This window comes from Lampetra fluviatilis, chromosome 29 (assembly GCF_964198595.1).
Source record: "Lampetra fluviatilis chromosome 29, kcLamFluv1.1, whole genome shotgun sequence".
Taxonomy (NCBI): domain Eukaryota; kingdom Metazoa; phylum Chordata; class Hyperoartia; order Petromyzontiformes; family Petromyzontidae; genus Lampetra; species Lampetra fluviatilis.
In genome coordinates, this window is record NC_136303.1 from 1,502,270 (window position 1) to 1,519,889 (window position 17,620).

The 17,620-nt window shown below is 53.3% G+C and overlaps 1 protein-coding gene across 1 annotated transcript in view; it reads right to left on the reverse strand.

Annotated features, from left to right (window-relative positions):
* Positions 1 to 1,230: 1,230 nt before the first annotated feature.
* The window catches only part of LOC144942927 (palmitoyltransferase ZDHHC3-like), a 55,410-nt gene continuing 39,020 nt past the window's right edge, over positions 1,231 to 17,620 (reverse strand). Inside the window, exons 8-10 of the mRNA XM_078869957.1 lie at positions 14,930 to 15,050; positions 7,230 to 7,281; positions 1,231 to 5,645 (exon numbers count right to left, since the gene is read on the reverse strand). Coding sequence (XP_078726083.1) covers positions 5,603 to 5,645; positions 7,230 to 7,281; positions 14,930 to 15,050 — 216 coding nt within the window. The 3' untranslated portion in view covers positions 1,231 to 5,602. The remainder of the gene's footprint in view (positions 5,646 to 7,229; positions 7,282 to 14,929; positions 15,051 to 17,620) is intronic.

Consider the following 17,620-nt stretch of genomic DNA (forward strand, 5'->3'; position numbering starts at 1 on the left):
GCTGCGAGTCGCTGCGTGTGGACCGGGCCCCGAAACGTCGCCCCCCCCCTCCCTCTCCTCTTCTTCATCGCAGAGAGGAGGAGGAGGAGGGGGCGAGAGAGCACGCAGTAGGATGGTGCCGAGTCGGATGCCGGTCGGTTCGAGGGGGGCAATATGAGCGCCCGATTATCCTTCTGTGAAGGTCTAATATTATTATTGTTGTTGTTGTAATATAGGCAATACTATTGCTACTCTCGTTATTGTTATGTTACCCTATCTAGGAAGCCTATTTGTTTTTTTTTTTTATAAAGCACTGCTTTTAAGTATGCCATACTATCATCATTATAAAGAACTGTTACACAAGCTGGTGTTGTCGTGTCTCTGCACGTGTGTGTGTCGTGTCGTGTGTGTCGTGTGTGTCACGGTCACGAACACCCAGCGCCCATTATCTGAACCGGTCCAGGGTCCTGCTCTAAAACTGACTCGGCCTCAAATGAGTACCTGGCGCGGTGTGTAAACATCAACACGAGGGAGACAAAGGCGGCCGGGCGTGGTGTTGGCCACCCACCCCGTCGTGTGCCTTGCCAGCCTTCAGAGGTGCTCGCTAACAGCACTTGTCCCCTACAGTCAGTTAGATGCTATACGGGACATCTTTGGTGGTCGAAGATCTTTGTAGCCGGCTGGGAACAGATTTAACAGCTTTTTTTTGTGTACTCTAAATACCGTCGTGTTGCTAAATCTACGTGCGCTTAAGCCGAATGTGTCAGCTACCTAATTGTGTATTTTTTTGCTTTCGCACCACGTGTGGGTCAGAGCGGGGTGGAATTGCCCCCCCCCCGCCACAGTGGACGTGAACTCCGTGAACTGATTTCAATGTCCTACACGGCTAACGTCGGCGGCGAGGGCGATATTTGAACTGCTTCTACATCTCCACTTCACGGACCACCAGCGCGTGGCGAAGTGTGGTGAAACAACCTCGCTGGCACAAAACGGCAGGGGGGGGGGGAGGAAAAGAAGAGGCCCTCATCCAGCAGTGGATTGAGCGAATGACTGTAGATTACACCGTCTGATACAAGACAGCCGGAGCGGTGATGCAGCGGTGAGCGCACCGCGCTGCGAGCACGTCTACCCGAGTTCGACTCCGGGCCAGGGCTAACATCGGCGGCGAGTGATGTCAGAACCAGATCGCTTTACCAACCCCGCCTACCGCCCCCCCAATGATTGACGAGCCACGGATTGACCATACTTCACGCAGGAATTGCTGCCAGTTTATTATTAGTATCGCGCAGGCATTCGTCAAACTCGCAACACGACATTTGAGAGTGCAGAGGATTAATTTATTGAAACAAAGCAAACGATCATTTCACCGCGGACACACGTTTCTCTCCCGATTGTAACAACCGCCGGTTTTTGTGTTTGTTTGTTTGTAAAATCGTCCGTCCCGTCACTTCAAACACCGACCGGTGACCAACATGTAACGTGCACACGAGCGCCGTGACGAGCGAGGAGGCGCAAGGAGCTATCGGGGGAGTTGACCATAATCGGAGTTGTTTCGGTGAACAAAACGCAATAAACAACACCCACATTCCACGCACAGCAAGGGGCATTACTACTACTGCTGCTGCTGGAACAAAAACAATAAATACCTTTAAAAACACACACACACACATATATGTAAAAGAGTTGAACAAGGAGGGATAGCATACGGGTGGCTGTGTCGTCGGGTTCCTGGGTTCGAATCCGGCCGGTGGCGCGGCCTCGCGGTGCCGTGTTGCTGGCGCAGAGGTTCACGGCTCAGTTAAAGCGGCCGCCCCGGTTAATACTGCGGCGTGTGATGACCGGAATAACACTCCCGTCTGCGTCTGCTTCACGGTGGACTTCCAAGGATCCCCTGCCGTCAATCGCAATAGTCGGCCAATTGGGTGCCCGCGTCAGGGTCCTGATTTGAAACATTCTCACCGCAAATAGCGCCACTGGGATGATTACCCTATCGTGATCATAGCCGCCTACTGGCAGGCTGAAGCCCCAGGACAGCTTTGCAAATTGAGACTATACTGGTCCCTTGAGTTGCCACCTGCTTAAACAATGAAAACTTTAATTAAACTTGAATCCGCGTTTCGACCGCCTGTGGTTAAACCGCGTTCTCAAGTGTCGCAGGAGCTAATGGTCTTAGCCCAGCCACCGTTGCCTGAACACGCACACACACAAAAAACCTCCCAGCATTACATTCGGTCGTCCCCTTAACTGTTGCTCAAACTCCTCCATCTGTGAGGATCTGAACAAATTGGAACACGCCACGTGGATCGGAGGCAATTGGAAATAGCCGCAGCTGTAGTTCCGTGACGTCACCTCGTTCTCTGACACGGGGTAGTGCACTGCTCACCGAGATCCTTGCGAATGGAAACGTCTTCGTGACAAAGGTAAGGAGGTGGTGGTTTAGGGGTGGTGGTTTGGGGGTAATAACACAAAAACAAAACGATAACGGCAAACATGCATTACCACACCTCCCGGGTCCCAAATCATCCCAGCACCAAAAAAAACATTCCCCGTCAAATATAAATAGCGCGACTCAAATTCACACACGCAACGCACCTGCGATCATACAGAGATATGTCGGCTAGGGTTGGTGGACCGCGTACGGATCAGTGGAACCCCCCTCAAGTTCGCGAGGCGGGTCCGGAGAGGGCAGTGCAGCATGCGGGGTTCGGGGTGAAGCCATCGGCGCAGAACATTTGTGAGCGGTGTCGTTTTGAACGTCGCCCCACGAATCGCGTGTTGCGAAGCGGCGTTTTCAAAAACAAACAGATCGGACGAACATCGGGCCAGTGCAGCGGGGACCGTCGTGGATGAGAGTCTGGGAGACGCGTCCAGTGGAGGATCTCCTCCATGGATTTGACAAAATTCACAGGGAGGTTCAAAACGATTCCAGGCATGTGTTGACAATGATGGCGAACAAGTGGAGACTGACTTGTTGAAGCTATTAACATTACATTTGTTATTATATTCTTGGTTCTTTCGGTAAAGTCACGTAGAAGGGAAATAATAAAATAATATAAAACAATAAAAAAAATCCTCACGACGTTTCGACTGCAACACAAGCAAGCATCATCAGGTGTGAAATACACAGAAAGAAAATTTGAAAAATTACATTTGTTGTGATGTTACAGTGTATTAGTATGCGTTCTTTTTCCATTAAAAACGATAGTCCCATGTAAGTGTTAAAAAAATTTTAAAGCACCCCTGTATTTGATGGCAGTTGTGCACAAGCACGGTTATGAACAACACTCGTGTAACACACACGCCAGTTACAACACTGTGCCCCTAAACGGTACAGTATGTAATCGGTGACGTTTCGGGTGACGTTTCGGGTAACGACCCTTCATGATTAACACGCAAGTGAAGAAGGGGAAATTGTCCGAAACGTCACCGATTAGCTTTTGTGTCCTTTTCAGGCCACGGTGGTGTTGACAACACGTGCCGGCAGTGTTGTCGACAACACGTGCCGGCAGTGTTGTCGACAACACGTGCCGGCAGTGTTGTCGACAACACGTGCCGGCAGTGGTGTTGACAACACGTGCCAGCAGTGTTGTCGACAACACGTGCCGGCAGTGTTGTCGACAACACGTGCCGGCAGTGTTGTCGACAACACGTGCCGGCAGTGGTGTTGACAACACGTGCCAGGTCGCTTATCCTCCACGGGGCTCTGTCCGCCGCATTAACCGCTCGTCAGCCCATAACCGGTCAGCCAGACACCGCGTCTGCAGGACATTGCGACGTGCGCATCGCGATTTATTGGGACGCAGCGGACGTGGACGATGATCTCCGAGCCGCACCAAGGCACCGTACACGAGACGAGGGAGGTGCCGTGAAAGAAGAAGTTCCTGTATGGAATGCTTCTCGATTGCTTGCATATTACTGCTGCCACATCTGTGGTGGGCTACCCCGTTCCTGGCTCCCTGCACTTGATGCAACGCAGAGGGAGCAGGCAGGTTGACCGATGAGCCAGCACTCACCGACTCACCCCAGTCACTCATCCTCCAGCGGACAGTCGTCTCCTTAACACTCTTCTATCGCTACTAACATGGTTACTGTTCCCATGGACTTCACTCTGAGTTTCGTCTCACTCACCTACTCACTCACCCGCCCACTCACTCACTCACCCGCTCACTCACCCGCTCACTCATGCGCTCACTCACCCACCCACTCACTCACCCGCCCACTCGCTCACCCGTCCACTCACTCTCCCGCCCACTCACTCACCCGCCCACCCACCACACCGCAGGTCACAACGCTTCTCCGTCGTCTCTTTCCACCATGGCTCTAAAAACAACCTCGCTCAATTCAAGAAACGCGTTACATTCTTACATTGTAACAACTTTGATAAGTGCCAATTGTTGCTGGCTGCCTGACTTTTTGTGCCATTCGTCCTGCGCTCAGTAAACCGTGTTCAAGACACGCACATATATATAAAGAGAAGACATGATGGTTTCTGTATTGGACGGGATGAGATGGTGTTGTGCTTCCACTGGCTTGTTGGTGGATCACCGCACAGATGTTGTGAAACTCCCTGCCCGAGAGCATCGAGGATGCTGCATACCCTGGCTTGCCAGAAGGCGAGACAGCGGGTGGACTAATCGCCATCGGTTTCCATCCGTATGGGGATAGAGCGTTGCCCCCTTGCGTGCGTGGATTTTCTCCGGGAGCTCCGGTCTCCTCCCATGTGTATGGACACTCATCGTTCATTGGCTGCAAACATTTTTAAAGAAAATCCCAAAGCAGAACCCTCCAGAAAAAGCGCTGCAACGCAGCGTGGCTCTCCTGCACAAACACGTAAATTATTGTGTAACAATACAAGCACAACAGAAGATGGATTCATTAATCTGCTGCTGCACTGCCCAGTCTGGAAAACCTTGCATTCCAAGTCGACAACTCCGTGGAATTTCCATGAAATTTCCCATCCAAGCAATAATTAACTGGCTCTACCCTGCTGTCTGTTAATTTATAGAGTTATTTATTCATTTATTTTCGTCTGTTATTTCATTACCTGGGGTGAAGCGGCTTTGGCCCAGCGCTTGACGCATTTCCCTCTGATCACCGTGACCCGAATCCGATTGCCAGTCACGGCTTACCGGCGCGATTCCTAAACCATCCCTCCTTCACCAATCGGCACCGACCAGCGTGGTGAGGTATGGCCAAGCAACCCGCTTGTCTGAGAGCGTTTGGGCGGAATGAATGGACTAAAGCGGCTGCAAATCATTGCCGTGATTGTTGTAATTTCACGACCTACGAGAGAGCTGTTTGGTTTGCTTCGGGCCGCGGGTCTCTCCCTCCTCTCTCTCCCTTGCAGAGCAACAACCCGCGAGTTTTGACGGGCTGCGATGGTTGGCACCTTGGGACTCGCGATCCACAAAGTCGGTGGTTCCACTCCATCTCCCGGCACGGCACGTTTCTTTCGTCCTCCCCTGCGCCTTAAAATCCCCGTCCGCCCAGGCAGCGGCGTGCGAGCGAGCGCTTGCAGGGGCTGCGCCTTGTGCCCACCGTGCGCGAGGCGGCGGCCGTCGTCGACTCAAGAGGCCGGGACGGGTGGAGCAGTTGGATGCAATCATGACGCAGATTATTGAACTCACTCGGACAAATTAATTCCATGTTGACGGTGCCTGGCGGTCCTGCGAGCGGGCGCATGTGGTTTGGGAGGAGAGGAGAGAAGGGGGAGGGAGGGAGCAGTGGTGCGGTGCTTTAGCCACGCGGCGCGCAGGCTAGGGTTCGATTCCCGGTCGCGTGTACGCAACGTCCGCTGGAGCTCTGTCGTGCGACATGTGAACGTGCGCTTCGCCTAGGTCCGCTGACAGGTGCCCGCCGCCGGCGGAGAAGTGCAGGAAAATGAACGTGGCGAGGCGCTGGGAATAGCACCGAGAGACTCGAAAGTGGAGCGCACGGATCGGGGAAAAATGTAGGGAGAGAAGCGCAATCGCGGGAGAAGCCACGCGGGGCTTGGGCGGGAGACGCCACCATCGCGACGGCGGCCGGCGGGCCGGGACCCCCACGGAGGAGATGGAGCGACGAGATCAGTCGAGTTCGCGTGCGTGCATGAGGAAACGCGGGGATGCGAGGGATGGAGGTGGCATGGAGTGGCCTTCATCCAGCTGGCTTATTTAAAATAACAAAAAAAAAACCAACACTCAAACCGGCCCTACGATCCAATTAATCGCAGGGTGTAAGTGATCGTTGCATAAGATAATCAAGGGGGTCTAATTAAACACCCCACCGGCATACTTTGCGAACACACCCTGGCAGCTAACTCATGCAAGACGTACTTGGTGCTCGTACTGTGCACGTATCGAATGCAAGCCCCCCACCCTCTGCCAATCCCCTCCCAGAGATTCCCCGAATTGTCGCAAGCCGCAGTCTAAGTGACATCACTGCATTGAAGCCGACTCCCAAGTCTGATGTCTTTGTCACTGGCAAAGATTCAGACATGTGTGAACATCGCAGAAGATCTCGGTAGGATTCTGTCTAACTGGCAACTCCCTGCTAGAGAAGTAAAACCGGTGCGGAGTTTGCTGCTGAAATGAATGCGACTGAGTAGCACTCCTCGCAAGGCCAGTGGCCTTGCCACTAGGCCGGTGGGCCTGAGTGTTATTGTATTTCGACGAGGTGAAACAGACCCTAGCGTGCAACAATGATTGCCTTCATTTACCCGGGCGTGAATCACCGAGTCTCAAGGTCTCCTTGGTACCGTCTCGTTTTGTACTGGATGTCCCAACTGCTATGGTCTTCACTCCGTTGTGTCCACTGGATGTCTCGTCTCTACTGTTGTGTTTTGACGTCTGTCGTGTCGTTTGCACTGCCCGCCTCGCCCGTCCTGATCGGTAGCCCCGCAGGAATCGTTTGCATAAAATGTACGCGGCGTGCAGAATAACCGATCGGATTCCTCCAGTCTAAATTAAAAACTCTGAATCCACGTGGCATTATGTTACCGCTCGTCATGCATCCGAAATGCGTTGAAGCACGTGGGATAGGGGAGGACTCTAAAATGCACCTAGCCTGACACGAGCGCCATTGCAAGATCTGTGGCGGTGACATCACCGCCACTTAGTGGTGACTGACGGTAGTTGCGAACGTTGTTGTCGTTGTTGCCGCTGCTGTTGTTGTTGTTGTCGTTGTGTGCGTGCGTGGTGGGAGGCGCCTGAGGGCAGGGGGCTCGCTAGCAAGAGTCTGCTCAGACGTCGTGGTCGGGCACGTGGCTGTACCCGGTCTCTGATGGGGGAGAGTCGCAGGGACAGAGCCACAGCGCGATGTAACCTGCAAGACACACGCACACACCGTCAGTGTGACACACACACCGTCAGTGTGACACACACACCGTCAGTGTGACACACACACAGACAAAGATCCCCCTTACAGCCTCAACAGACTGTTGGGGACAAGTGTTGTTAGCGAGCACCTATGAGGGCCAGCATGGTACGCAAGGGTGGCCAACACCACGCCCGGCCTCCTTTGTCTCCCCAGTGCTGATGTTTTAGACATCGCACCAGGTGCACATTTGAGGCCGAGTCGACCTAGGGGAGGCCCAGTACCGGTCCAGATAATCGTCACAGTGTGGTGTTGGCTGTGAACGTGACTCGAACTCGGGTCACCGGGTTCATAGCGCAAAGCGCCAATCAATACGCCACTGTTTACATGCACACGCAGTTTTTACACACAGACATACACGTGGTTAGCTTCATAGGCATTCAGCAAAGATACGCAGACACACACACACGGACCCACAATCAGTTTAAAACACAAAGACACAGACTCAAGTCAGTTAGACAAATACAGATACACATACACAGCAATACACGGTCAATCTAGAACACCTGCAAAGACAGACACACACACAAAATATTCACAAGTGCACATACACTCACAAAAAAACAAAGACAAAGGTCCCCCATATAGCCTTAACAGACTTGCTGTTAGCGAGCACCTAGAAAGGCTAGCACGGCACACAAGGGGCTGGGTGGCCAACACCACGCCCGGCCGCATTTGTCTCCCTCGTGGTGATGTTTAGACACCACATCAAATACTCATTTGAGGCCGAGTCGACCTAGGGGAGGCCCAAGACCGGTTTAGAAAATCGTCACCGGTGGTAGCCGTGAGCGGGAATCGAACCCAGGTCGCTTGGTTCGAAGCGCAGTGCGCGAACCACTGCACAACACCGGCATGCACACACACGTCAGGTTACACTCCGGATAATTATTTTTTCCATTCTCCAACCTCCCTCCCATCTCTCCTCCCCTCACCTCCCTTCCTCCCGCCCGCGCGCGCGCGCCCGCCCACCTACTCACTCTCCTCTTCCCCAGGGGGGCTCCATCGCCCCCTACAACCCACGCTTCTCGGAGCCACGGACGGAGATTTCGTTTTCCCACGACACCTGGCGGTCCCCCGAGCAGGACTAAGCGCGATCGTAATTGCGCGGTTAATTAGCAAAGCTAATTACAGACTCGTTAAAGACCGTTGCAATCGAAACCGAAATTCGATCTGAAGTTGTATTTGTGACCGGATTTTTTTTAACCCCCCCCCCTTCCAACCCCGGCCAGGATCCAGGATTGATGCAGGGACAACGCTTGACACCAACTTCCTCCGGACTCCGCGTGAACCCCACAGCACCGGGTGCCGGCCTTTAGCCTCTCGATCCGCGCGCGTTCATCCAGCAGTGGAGCACAGTGCGTTTCGATCCGCCTTGTTGTTACGCCTGCCACCTCTACGAAACATCGGTGACGGATTTGTGAGCAGAGGAAGAATTGTCAGACAAGATGGGAATCATTGATTAGATTTAAAGTTCAAATTTGTTTCTTTTCATTCTTATTCTTCTCGCTTGAATATTTGTTCTTTCGAACTGTGCACTGTTCGCTATAAGTAATTGCTGTTGTACTAGCGAAAAGTCAATACATATCTAAGTGTGTGTTCTCCGGTCCTTGCCTAATCCCGGCCCAGCTAGCTCGGGAAAACACAAGAAACAATATTCCACGTGTAAACACTCATTATTAATTAACTGAAAACATTTGAATATGTATGCATTATACTCAACTATTCACGAATATGTTGAGTTTTTTTTTGTTCTTTGTGCTTGTGGTGCATCAATGCCAATGCAAATAACGTGTTTAATATCTAGGGGACTGCAGAACTTGGGCAATTATTTCCGCTGGATCACCACTGCCTGGCTGCTGCCTTCAAGCCTTGCCTGTGGTGAGATGCAACTTGCATGAATGACGTTACTCTAAAATGAAACCAAACATTATCATAATACCGGAGAACAGCATGACTGCATGCAAATGCATTGCCTTGAGTGGTGTACCATCACGCACCTCCAATGAGAATGGTTGGCTACGTACGGTGCGGAAGAAGTTCAAAATAAATCCATGGCTGACGACAACAGAGACTTGCCATATCTGATGTTCCCGGGAAGACTTCCCGACAACAGAGACTTGCCATATCTGATGTTCCCGGGAAGACTTCCGAGCAAAGCTTCCTTAAAAAAAAAGAGGACGATCCTGGCAGGAGGCTTGCCGAGTTGTTGTATCTGTCGTGCTGTCGGGACACGACAACTGAACACGCCAATGCTGAAACCTGATTCACGACTGATGACTTTTTGGTCAGATCCCCGTGTGAGCAAAATGCCCCCGACGCGTGTCGCACCCCCCCCCCCCCACCTGCCGACGCAGCCAGACAGATAAACTTGTCGCTTGAACAAACGCTCCAATTTTGTCATTGATACAAAGCGTCCGCTGTATTGTACCGACGATCCACACAGCGGTAACTAATTTGGTGTACGGCCCTACCACCGTGTTGGTCGTCAGGGTGGAGGGAGGGGGAGGGAGGGGGAGGGAGGGGTGTACGACACACACCGTCGGTTGACTCGTGCTATCTGACCCAAACATCCATTATGGATGACGATCATGATGATCATTCTGGCAGTGAAAGCCCCCCCCTCTGCGCTAAATGACGTCTGTATATCTCACGGCGCAGCGGGTGGTAGCGTAGCGTCTCATGCACTGTGCGCCAAACCCGGTGGCTACATTCTATTCCCGCTCACGGCCAACCTCAGTGGCCGTGGGCCTCCTCTGGGTCGACTCAACCGCAAAGAACTGCCTGGTGCGGTGTGTAAACACTGGCACTGGGGAGACAAAGGCGGCCGGGCGTGGTGCTGGCACCACGGCCTTCGAAGGTACCACTCGCGAACAGCACTTGCCCCAACAGTCTGTTGAAGGCTATACGGGGGATCTTTGCCGTGCTGATGGGACTACCATGGCAGGGTCGGGGAAACCTTTTCTGGAAGTCATTTAATCTCATCTCAAGGGAGGAGTGGTGGAGAAATAATGAATAAATTGTGCAAGTTCAGAGCGCGTACACCACACCGATCCCCACGTCGGCTACACAGTCTGTTGAGAGAAGTCCAAGCTCCTATTAAAACCACGCGCACATTGACTCACACTCCCATGACTAAAAGTGCACACGTACTCACACACACACACTGCCTCTCGTGTTCACCAAGACCCTCTATAAAGATTGTGCCGATTAACAGGCACCTATTAAAGCCACCCAAGCGCGCACCCACACGCAAGTATGTGCACACACACTCTCATCATCACAACAAAGGTAAAGATCACCTGTGTAGCCTGTATATCCTTAAACAGACTCTTGGGGCAAGTGCTGTTAGCGAGCACCTATGATGGCTGGCATGGCACAAGAGGGGGGTAGGTGGCCAGCACTGCACCCGGCCACCTTTGTCTCCCTAGTGGTGACGTTTACACACGGCACCAGGTACTCATTTGAGGCTGAGTCTACCTAGGGGAGGCCCAGGAAACATTCAGACAATCGGCACTGGCGTTGGCCGTGAGCGGGAATCGGACTTGGGCCGTCGGATTCGTAGCGCAGAATGCCAACCACTACACACACACACCACAGACACACACACGCGCACACACACGCGCACACACACACACACGCGCACAGACACACACGCACCACAGACACACACACAGAACCTCCCCCACCGAAGGCAACATCACCGATCACTCCTGGGCAGCTCCCGTTTCGCCATATCGCCCTCATCTCTTATCTCCTCCCAACATCAGAGCCACCCCGCTCGCGTCCCCGCGACACGAACAGTCTGTGCCGTGTCCTTCGTCGCCTGCGATGAAGGCACGCCGAGTGGTCAGGCTGAGAATAAAATAATAAACCCTCTCCCTCCCCTCTCTCTCTCTCTGTCCCTCTCCCGCGCGCGCGACGGAGATTCTCCCTCCGTCCGAACAGATGACGACCACGCGACTGACGTCAATTCTAATGATGTTCTGGAGAGGCGAGCGAACCGAACTTTGCCACAATTACAGCCGCGTCCGTGCGTGACTTTCTTCAACGATGCCGTGTCCGTGACCATCCAGAGGACTTTGTCCACTTCTGATGTCTCTCGGCTTCACCGTGGCACGCCGCAGGGAGGCTCGTTGCTGGGTCCACTTCTTCTAGTGTAGATACAACTGAGCTGCAACTGTAAATACTAATAATCGTGTGGGTGGTGGTTTAGCAGGATGCTTGAAGCGATGTAGAACTCTGGACTGACCCCCACACCCCGTGAGTGAAACCAGTCAGCCTCCACAGCTGTCATTGTCTGGGAGCCGAAAGGTGCGGTCCTTGGATTGTTCTCGTTCGAAGCATTCATAAATATCGATCCATCGATAAACCTCTTGTTGTAAGCCACACACCACCTCTTTCTCTCGTCCGATCAATTCCTATGATTCTTCTTCTTGTTTACCCAGCAAAGCCTCCCTGAGTCTCACGACTTTTTTTTAGGAGCGTCGTGTGAAGCGCTCGCAAGTAGCGGCTGAAGTTGCCGCTGCTGCTGCTGCTGCTGCGTGTGATCCCAGTTGACTGGTTGGGAGCGGTGGTGTAGCGGTTAGCGCTACGCTGCGCTACGAACCCAGCGACCCGAGTTCAATTCTCCGCTCGCGGCCAACACCGGTGACGATTATCTGAACCGGTCCTGGGCCTCCCCTAGATCGACGCAGCCTCAAAGGAGTACCTGGTGCGGTGCGTAAACATCGCCACTATGGAGACAAAGACGGCCGGGCGTGGTGTTGACCACCCACCCCTTCGTGTGCCGTGCCGGCCTTCATAGCTGCTCCCTAACAGCACTTGACCCAACAGTCTGTTCAAGGTAGACGGGGGATCTAAGTCTTTGTATGATCCCAATTGAGTAATTTGCAGGTCGATGTTCAGATTGGGACGTTTGGCCACCACCAATTGCATTGTGGGTGTGTTTAGCAATGGGAGTAAACGGGAGAAGCCCTGGCATGCATCACCGTGCGACACGCGGGAGACGCACGCGCACAATCGTCTGTGTGAGCGTCGCCGTTGCACGGAACGGGTTTGCATGACCCCTGCAGCCACCAGGGAAGGGTCACCCCCCCGTGTCCAGGTTTGACCCGGTACTCTCAAGGAATTGGCATCTGCGTGTCGCGTGGCAGGAATCGATGTGGTTCCGGTATTGCGTTTTAACCTTCATCACAGGATAACTGCACATTCTAGATTTGAAGCTTTCGTGAGTGGAAGGATTCATACTCTTAGTTTTTTAAGAACTTGCATCTTGGAATCGCTGCCTCACTTAATACAGCAAATCTGGCTGTGACGGTCCCACCTGATGATGGAGACTTGTGTTGCCTCCGAAACGTCGTGATTTTATTATTTTATTCTTTATTAATTTTAATTTCATCATTTTTTTTACCTACGTGACTTTACCGAAAAAACTAGGAGTATGATAACTGCACAGTTTTTTTTACATATAAAATGGACCTATGTGGCCGGCTGAAAAACATGTCCGGCTTTGGCCTATGGTCAAGGTGCCCACTGCCCTGCAATGTCCGTATGACGGACCGTGGTGAAGACGTTCACGCCGCGCGGGTACGGTGCGCTGATCACCGTCACGTGGCCGCTGCGGCAGCGTCCCTGCGTCAATCCACTGCTGGATTAAGGCCTCCCCCTCCCCCCGCCCCCCCCGCCAACACCCCCCTGTCTCGCCGTGTCCGTCAGAAGGATTATCGGACCAAAGTTCACCGAGTTTGTTCAATGGCGGCTTCAGTTACCGCTCGCCTACTGAAGTTAGCAGTGGCCGGGAATCGAACTCGGGTCGCCGGGTTACCGCTAAGCGACCGCTCCCCCCCCCCCCCTATTTAAATTTACAGTCTTCTTATATTTACTTGGGGTTTTTCTTTTTGGTAATGAGGTAATTACGTACAGTGCCATAGTTCTGTTTGTGCAATTACGCGTAATTACAGCCGTGTGCCGCACAGCGAATGGGCGGATGAGTGAAAACACATGCAAATAAATAAATAAGCATGCTAGATTTTGGCAAAGGGGGGGGGGGGGTTAGATGGGGTGGCGGGAGGTAGTGGGGAGGGGGGGGGTGTCATCAGAGAGACCGTGAGTGGGCGAGTTAGACACACGCACGCACGCCGAGTGTGCGTGTGTGCGTTAGCGAGTGTGCGTGTGTGCGTTAGCGAGTGTGCGTGTGTGCGCTAGCGAGTGTGCGTTAGCGAGTGTGCGTATGTGCGTTAGCGAGTGTGCGTGTGTGCGTTAGCGAGTGTGCATGTGTGCGTTAGGGAGTGTGCGTTAGCGAGTGTGCGTGTGAGCTTTAGCGAGTGTGCGTGTGTGCATTAGCAAGTGTGCGTGTGTGCATTAGCGTGTGTGCATTAGCAAGTGTGCGTGTGTGCGTTAGCGAGTGTGCGTGTGTGCGTTAGCGAGTGTGCGTGTGTGCGTTAGCGAGTGTGCGTGTGTGCATTAGCGAGTGTGCGTGTGTGCATTAGCGAGTATGCGTGTGTGCGTTAGCGAGTGTGCGTGTGTGTGTTAGCAAGTGTGCGTTAGCGAGTGTGCGTGTGTGCGTTAGCGAGTGTGCGTTAGCGAGTGTGCGTGTGTGCATTAGCGAGTGTGCGTGCATCACAGCTCCGTACGCGGAGTGCGGGTGCAGCGGTCGGCGCTACGCTGCGCTGCAAACCCGGCGACCCAAGTTCGATTCCCACCCACGGAACAGCACCGGTGACGATTATTCCGAACCGGTCTTGTGCCTCTCCCTTGATCGACGCAGCCTCAAATGAGTACCCGGTGCGATGCGTAAACATCGCCACCGGAGAGACAAAGGCGGCCGGGCGTGGTGCTGGCCACCCGCTGCACGCGTGTGCCGTGCCGGCCTTCGTTAGTGCTTGCTTACGGCACTTGACCCTACGGTCTGTTAAGGCTGCACGGGGGATCTTTGTCTTTGTTGTGCACCACACTGCGTGCGTCTGCGTACGCCCGTGCGGAGGCGACGTCGCACCGCGTCCGTGCGACGGCGCCCGGCGCCACCACGCACGAGTGAATGTGAGCGAGCGTGCGGGTGGCGTGCGTGAGTGAGTGCGTGCGAGCGTGAGCTAGGGTTGCCAACTGTGTCCTGGTTTTCCCAGGATCATCCTCACGTCAATATCGCTGTCCTAGGTGGGTGGGTTCATGTGCGGGCGACTGAGTGAAGGGGTCGGTTAGGGGTGGGTGGGAAGTTGGGGAGGTGATTGAGGGGGTGAGGGGATGAGGAGGATTGCCGGCTGCTGCTGTCCTGGGACATCTGCGAGTCTTCCCGGGACATTCAAAGTTTCTGGTTTTCATCAGTTACGTAACAACAATAACAACAAAGCACCACTCAAAACAACGCATTTTCATGCAGCTCTCCAGCTGTTACTGCGAGGAACCCTTCTTCCCATGTTATTGTCTTGGGTTTTTTTTATACCACAGACGTTGAGCGTGTGTGTGTGTCCACGTACATACACGTGCGTGCGCGTGTACACGTACATACACGTGCCTGCGCGTGTACACGTGCACACACGTATGTGCGTGCGTACACGTTGCGTACACGTTGCGCGCGCGTGTGCGCACGTGGGAGTCTCACCGCGTCCGAACACCTCCCGGAGCACGGCCATGCCGCTCCTCCTGCGTGGCCGCCTGGCGTCGCGCGACGCCTGCTTCATCAGCTGCTCCACCGCCGTCTCGTCGGCCAGCACGGACGTCAGCTGTCGCGCCACGCGCACACACATGGTTACACACGGGCACATACGCACACACGCACGGGCACACACGCGCGCACACGCACGCACGTCAGGCGAGTGAGACACACGCGTGCGCACAAGGGACACGTGACGTCCAATGTTACTCTAAGACAATCGCCGCCACCTATAAAGCCGCCTTCTGAGTTTCCCTGTGTTGGGTTGCCACGTCCCGGGAGAAGAATCTCTCACAACACCGGAACGATTAAAGAACTGCAAGCAAACGCACCGCCTCCCTGAGTGGTGTCTTGTTACTCATTGTTATTGTTGTTATCGTGCAGTGCACAAACTGGGACCACGATCCTTGAACAACCAGGACAGGTGGCAACCTTCCTCCTTGAACCTTTCTGAGATCCCCTCAGTTCTGAGGCGAACTCCCCCCCCCCCTCACCCTTTGTGCACCCCCCTCCAGCCCCCTCCGCACGTCTGTTTGCTTCTTAGGGGTCAGGGACAGCAAGCACAACCTTTTTATAAGAAAATGGGTGAGGGGGGGCAATAGGATGGAGCAGGCGGTGGTGGTGGGGGAGCGGTTCACATTCCTGTCCCACAATGCACTGCGGAAGCACTCTTCTCCAGGCCAGCGACAGCACCGCCAGCGTACACGAAGGGAGGGGGCGTCTCACCGATACCCCTGTGAGTGGGGGGCGTGATAGGGGGCAGAGGGCAGGGAGATAAAATGGGGGATTCGAACCCCCGTGTCAGATTCAGTTTGTTTTCTGACCTGCCCCCTCGGCTACGGTGTCTCTCAAGTGAGTTGCACTCTTGATAATTGTTTTTTTACCCTTTTATCTGGCAACAAAACTGACACCTTTTTTACAAGGAGTCATGTTTGCATAGACCACAATACCTGCAGTCATAATGCAAACAAAAAACATAACTCTGATAATGTATGCACTGCCCTTGAAGTTGATTGGTCCACACCCAAGACAGCTTTCCTTAGAGCCTAGTCTCACATGGTGTTGGAACAGATGACGCCAGTGCATACATTATCAGAGTTATGTTTTTTGTTTGCATTATGACTGCAGGTATTGTGGTCAATGCAAACATGACTCCTTGTAAAAAAGGTGTCAGTTTTGTTGCCAGATAAAAGGGTAAAAAACCAATTATCATATTTTTTACTGGCAAATGAGGTTCCAATGGTGTGAGTTGCACTCTTGTTTTGATGAATGTTTACGGAGTGACCGGCGGTGTGCCTCAGCGGACGGTCGAGCGGGCGGCTCCCAAAGCGGACGTTTGCGAGTTCGACTCCTGGTTGGTTGGGGTTGACTCGGCCCATCATGCCATCCTTTGTCGATAAAATAAGTACCACTCTGTGGGGAATCCATCAGTGGTTATGCTTGTTGGGAGACTCGCCCCACCGCTATGAGAACGTGGAGTTCCCACCATTGGCTCTGCACAGTTGTAAACAGAAAATGAGCACCATTGCCTTAATGGTCGTTGAGCAGGAAATGACTTTCGAATTTAAATCACTTTTACGATATCAGTAAAACGTATTTGTCAGCAGAGCAATGGTACAAACTTTTTTCAAAAAAGATCATTTGTAACAATCAACCGATAAGAGCGCCTACGCAATCGTCATCTCGTGCGATAGCCCTCGTGAAACTCGGTGCTTGTAAACGAGTGTTTTTGCCATGGGGCATTTCATCATCGCCATCGTCGCCACCGTCAATCGTCGCCGCCACCATCGACCTCTGCTTTCATGACGTACGCCGCTTCACAAGCCTGGCCACAACGCCCAACCGCAGAAGGGAACATTTCCCCACCCTCCCCCTCCCCGTATACAATTACTCGCGTAAAAATGTCATCTCGGAAATGAATTAAAGTTATCTTCATCCGATCTCACAAAACAAAAAGAGAAAGAAAAAAACTCTGCCGCACGGCCCTTATGCAAGGACACGTGGCTTTCTCAGAGGGCCCTCACCGACTCTTGACAAATGAGCTGCACCCACGTCTCGCATCGCGGGAGAATATTTCAATGCCCCCCCCCCCGTCCCACTCCCTCTTCCCTCCCTCCCTCAATCCCTCACTCCCTCTTACCTCCTGTCCATCAACTCCCAGACGACTCCCAGACACACACACACAGACAGTCCGGGCTGCCTTTATCCCTGCTAAGCTGTTGGCGAGATCGCTTGCAATTGTTTTCGTTTCCTGCAACTTCCCATTGCTGGGCAAAGGTCGCCGTGCCCCCCCCCCTGCCACCACCCCACCCCCCCCCATTTTTTTACATCCCTTCCCTTCGTTGCTCTGGTCCAGTGGTGACCTCCGAACTCTGTGATTTCGTCTCACTGCGAACAGCATTTACCACGCGGGAAAGATGGCCGGTGCTGTTCGCAAGCAACTCTTCCGCTGGTAAAACAGTGTGAGCTATGAAGGCCGGCATGTCACACGAGGGGGTGGGTGGCCAGCACCACGCCTCCCTTCTGGTGATGTCTACACATTACACCAGGTACTCATGTGATGCTGACTTGACCTAGGAGAGGCCCGGGACAAGTTCAAATAATCGCCACTGTTATTGGTCGTGAGCGGGAATCGAACTC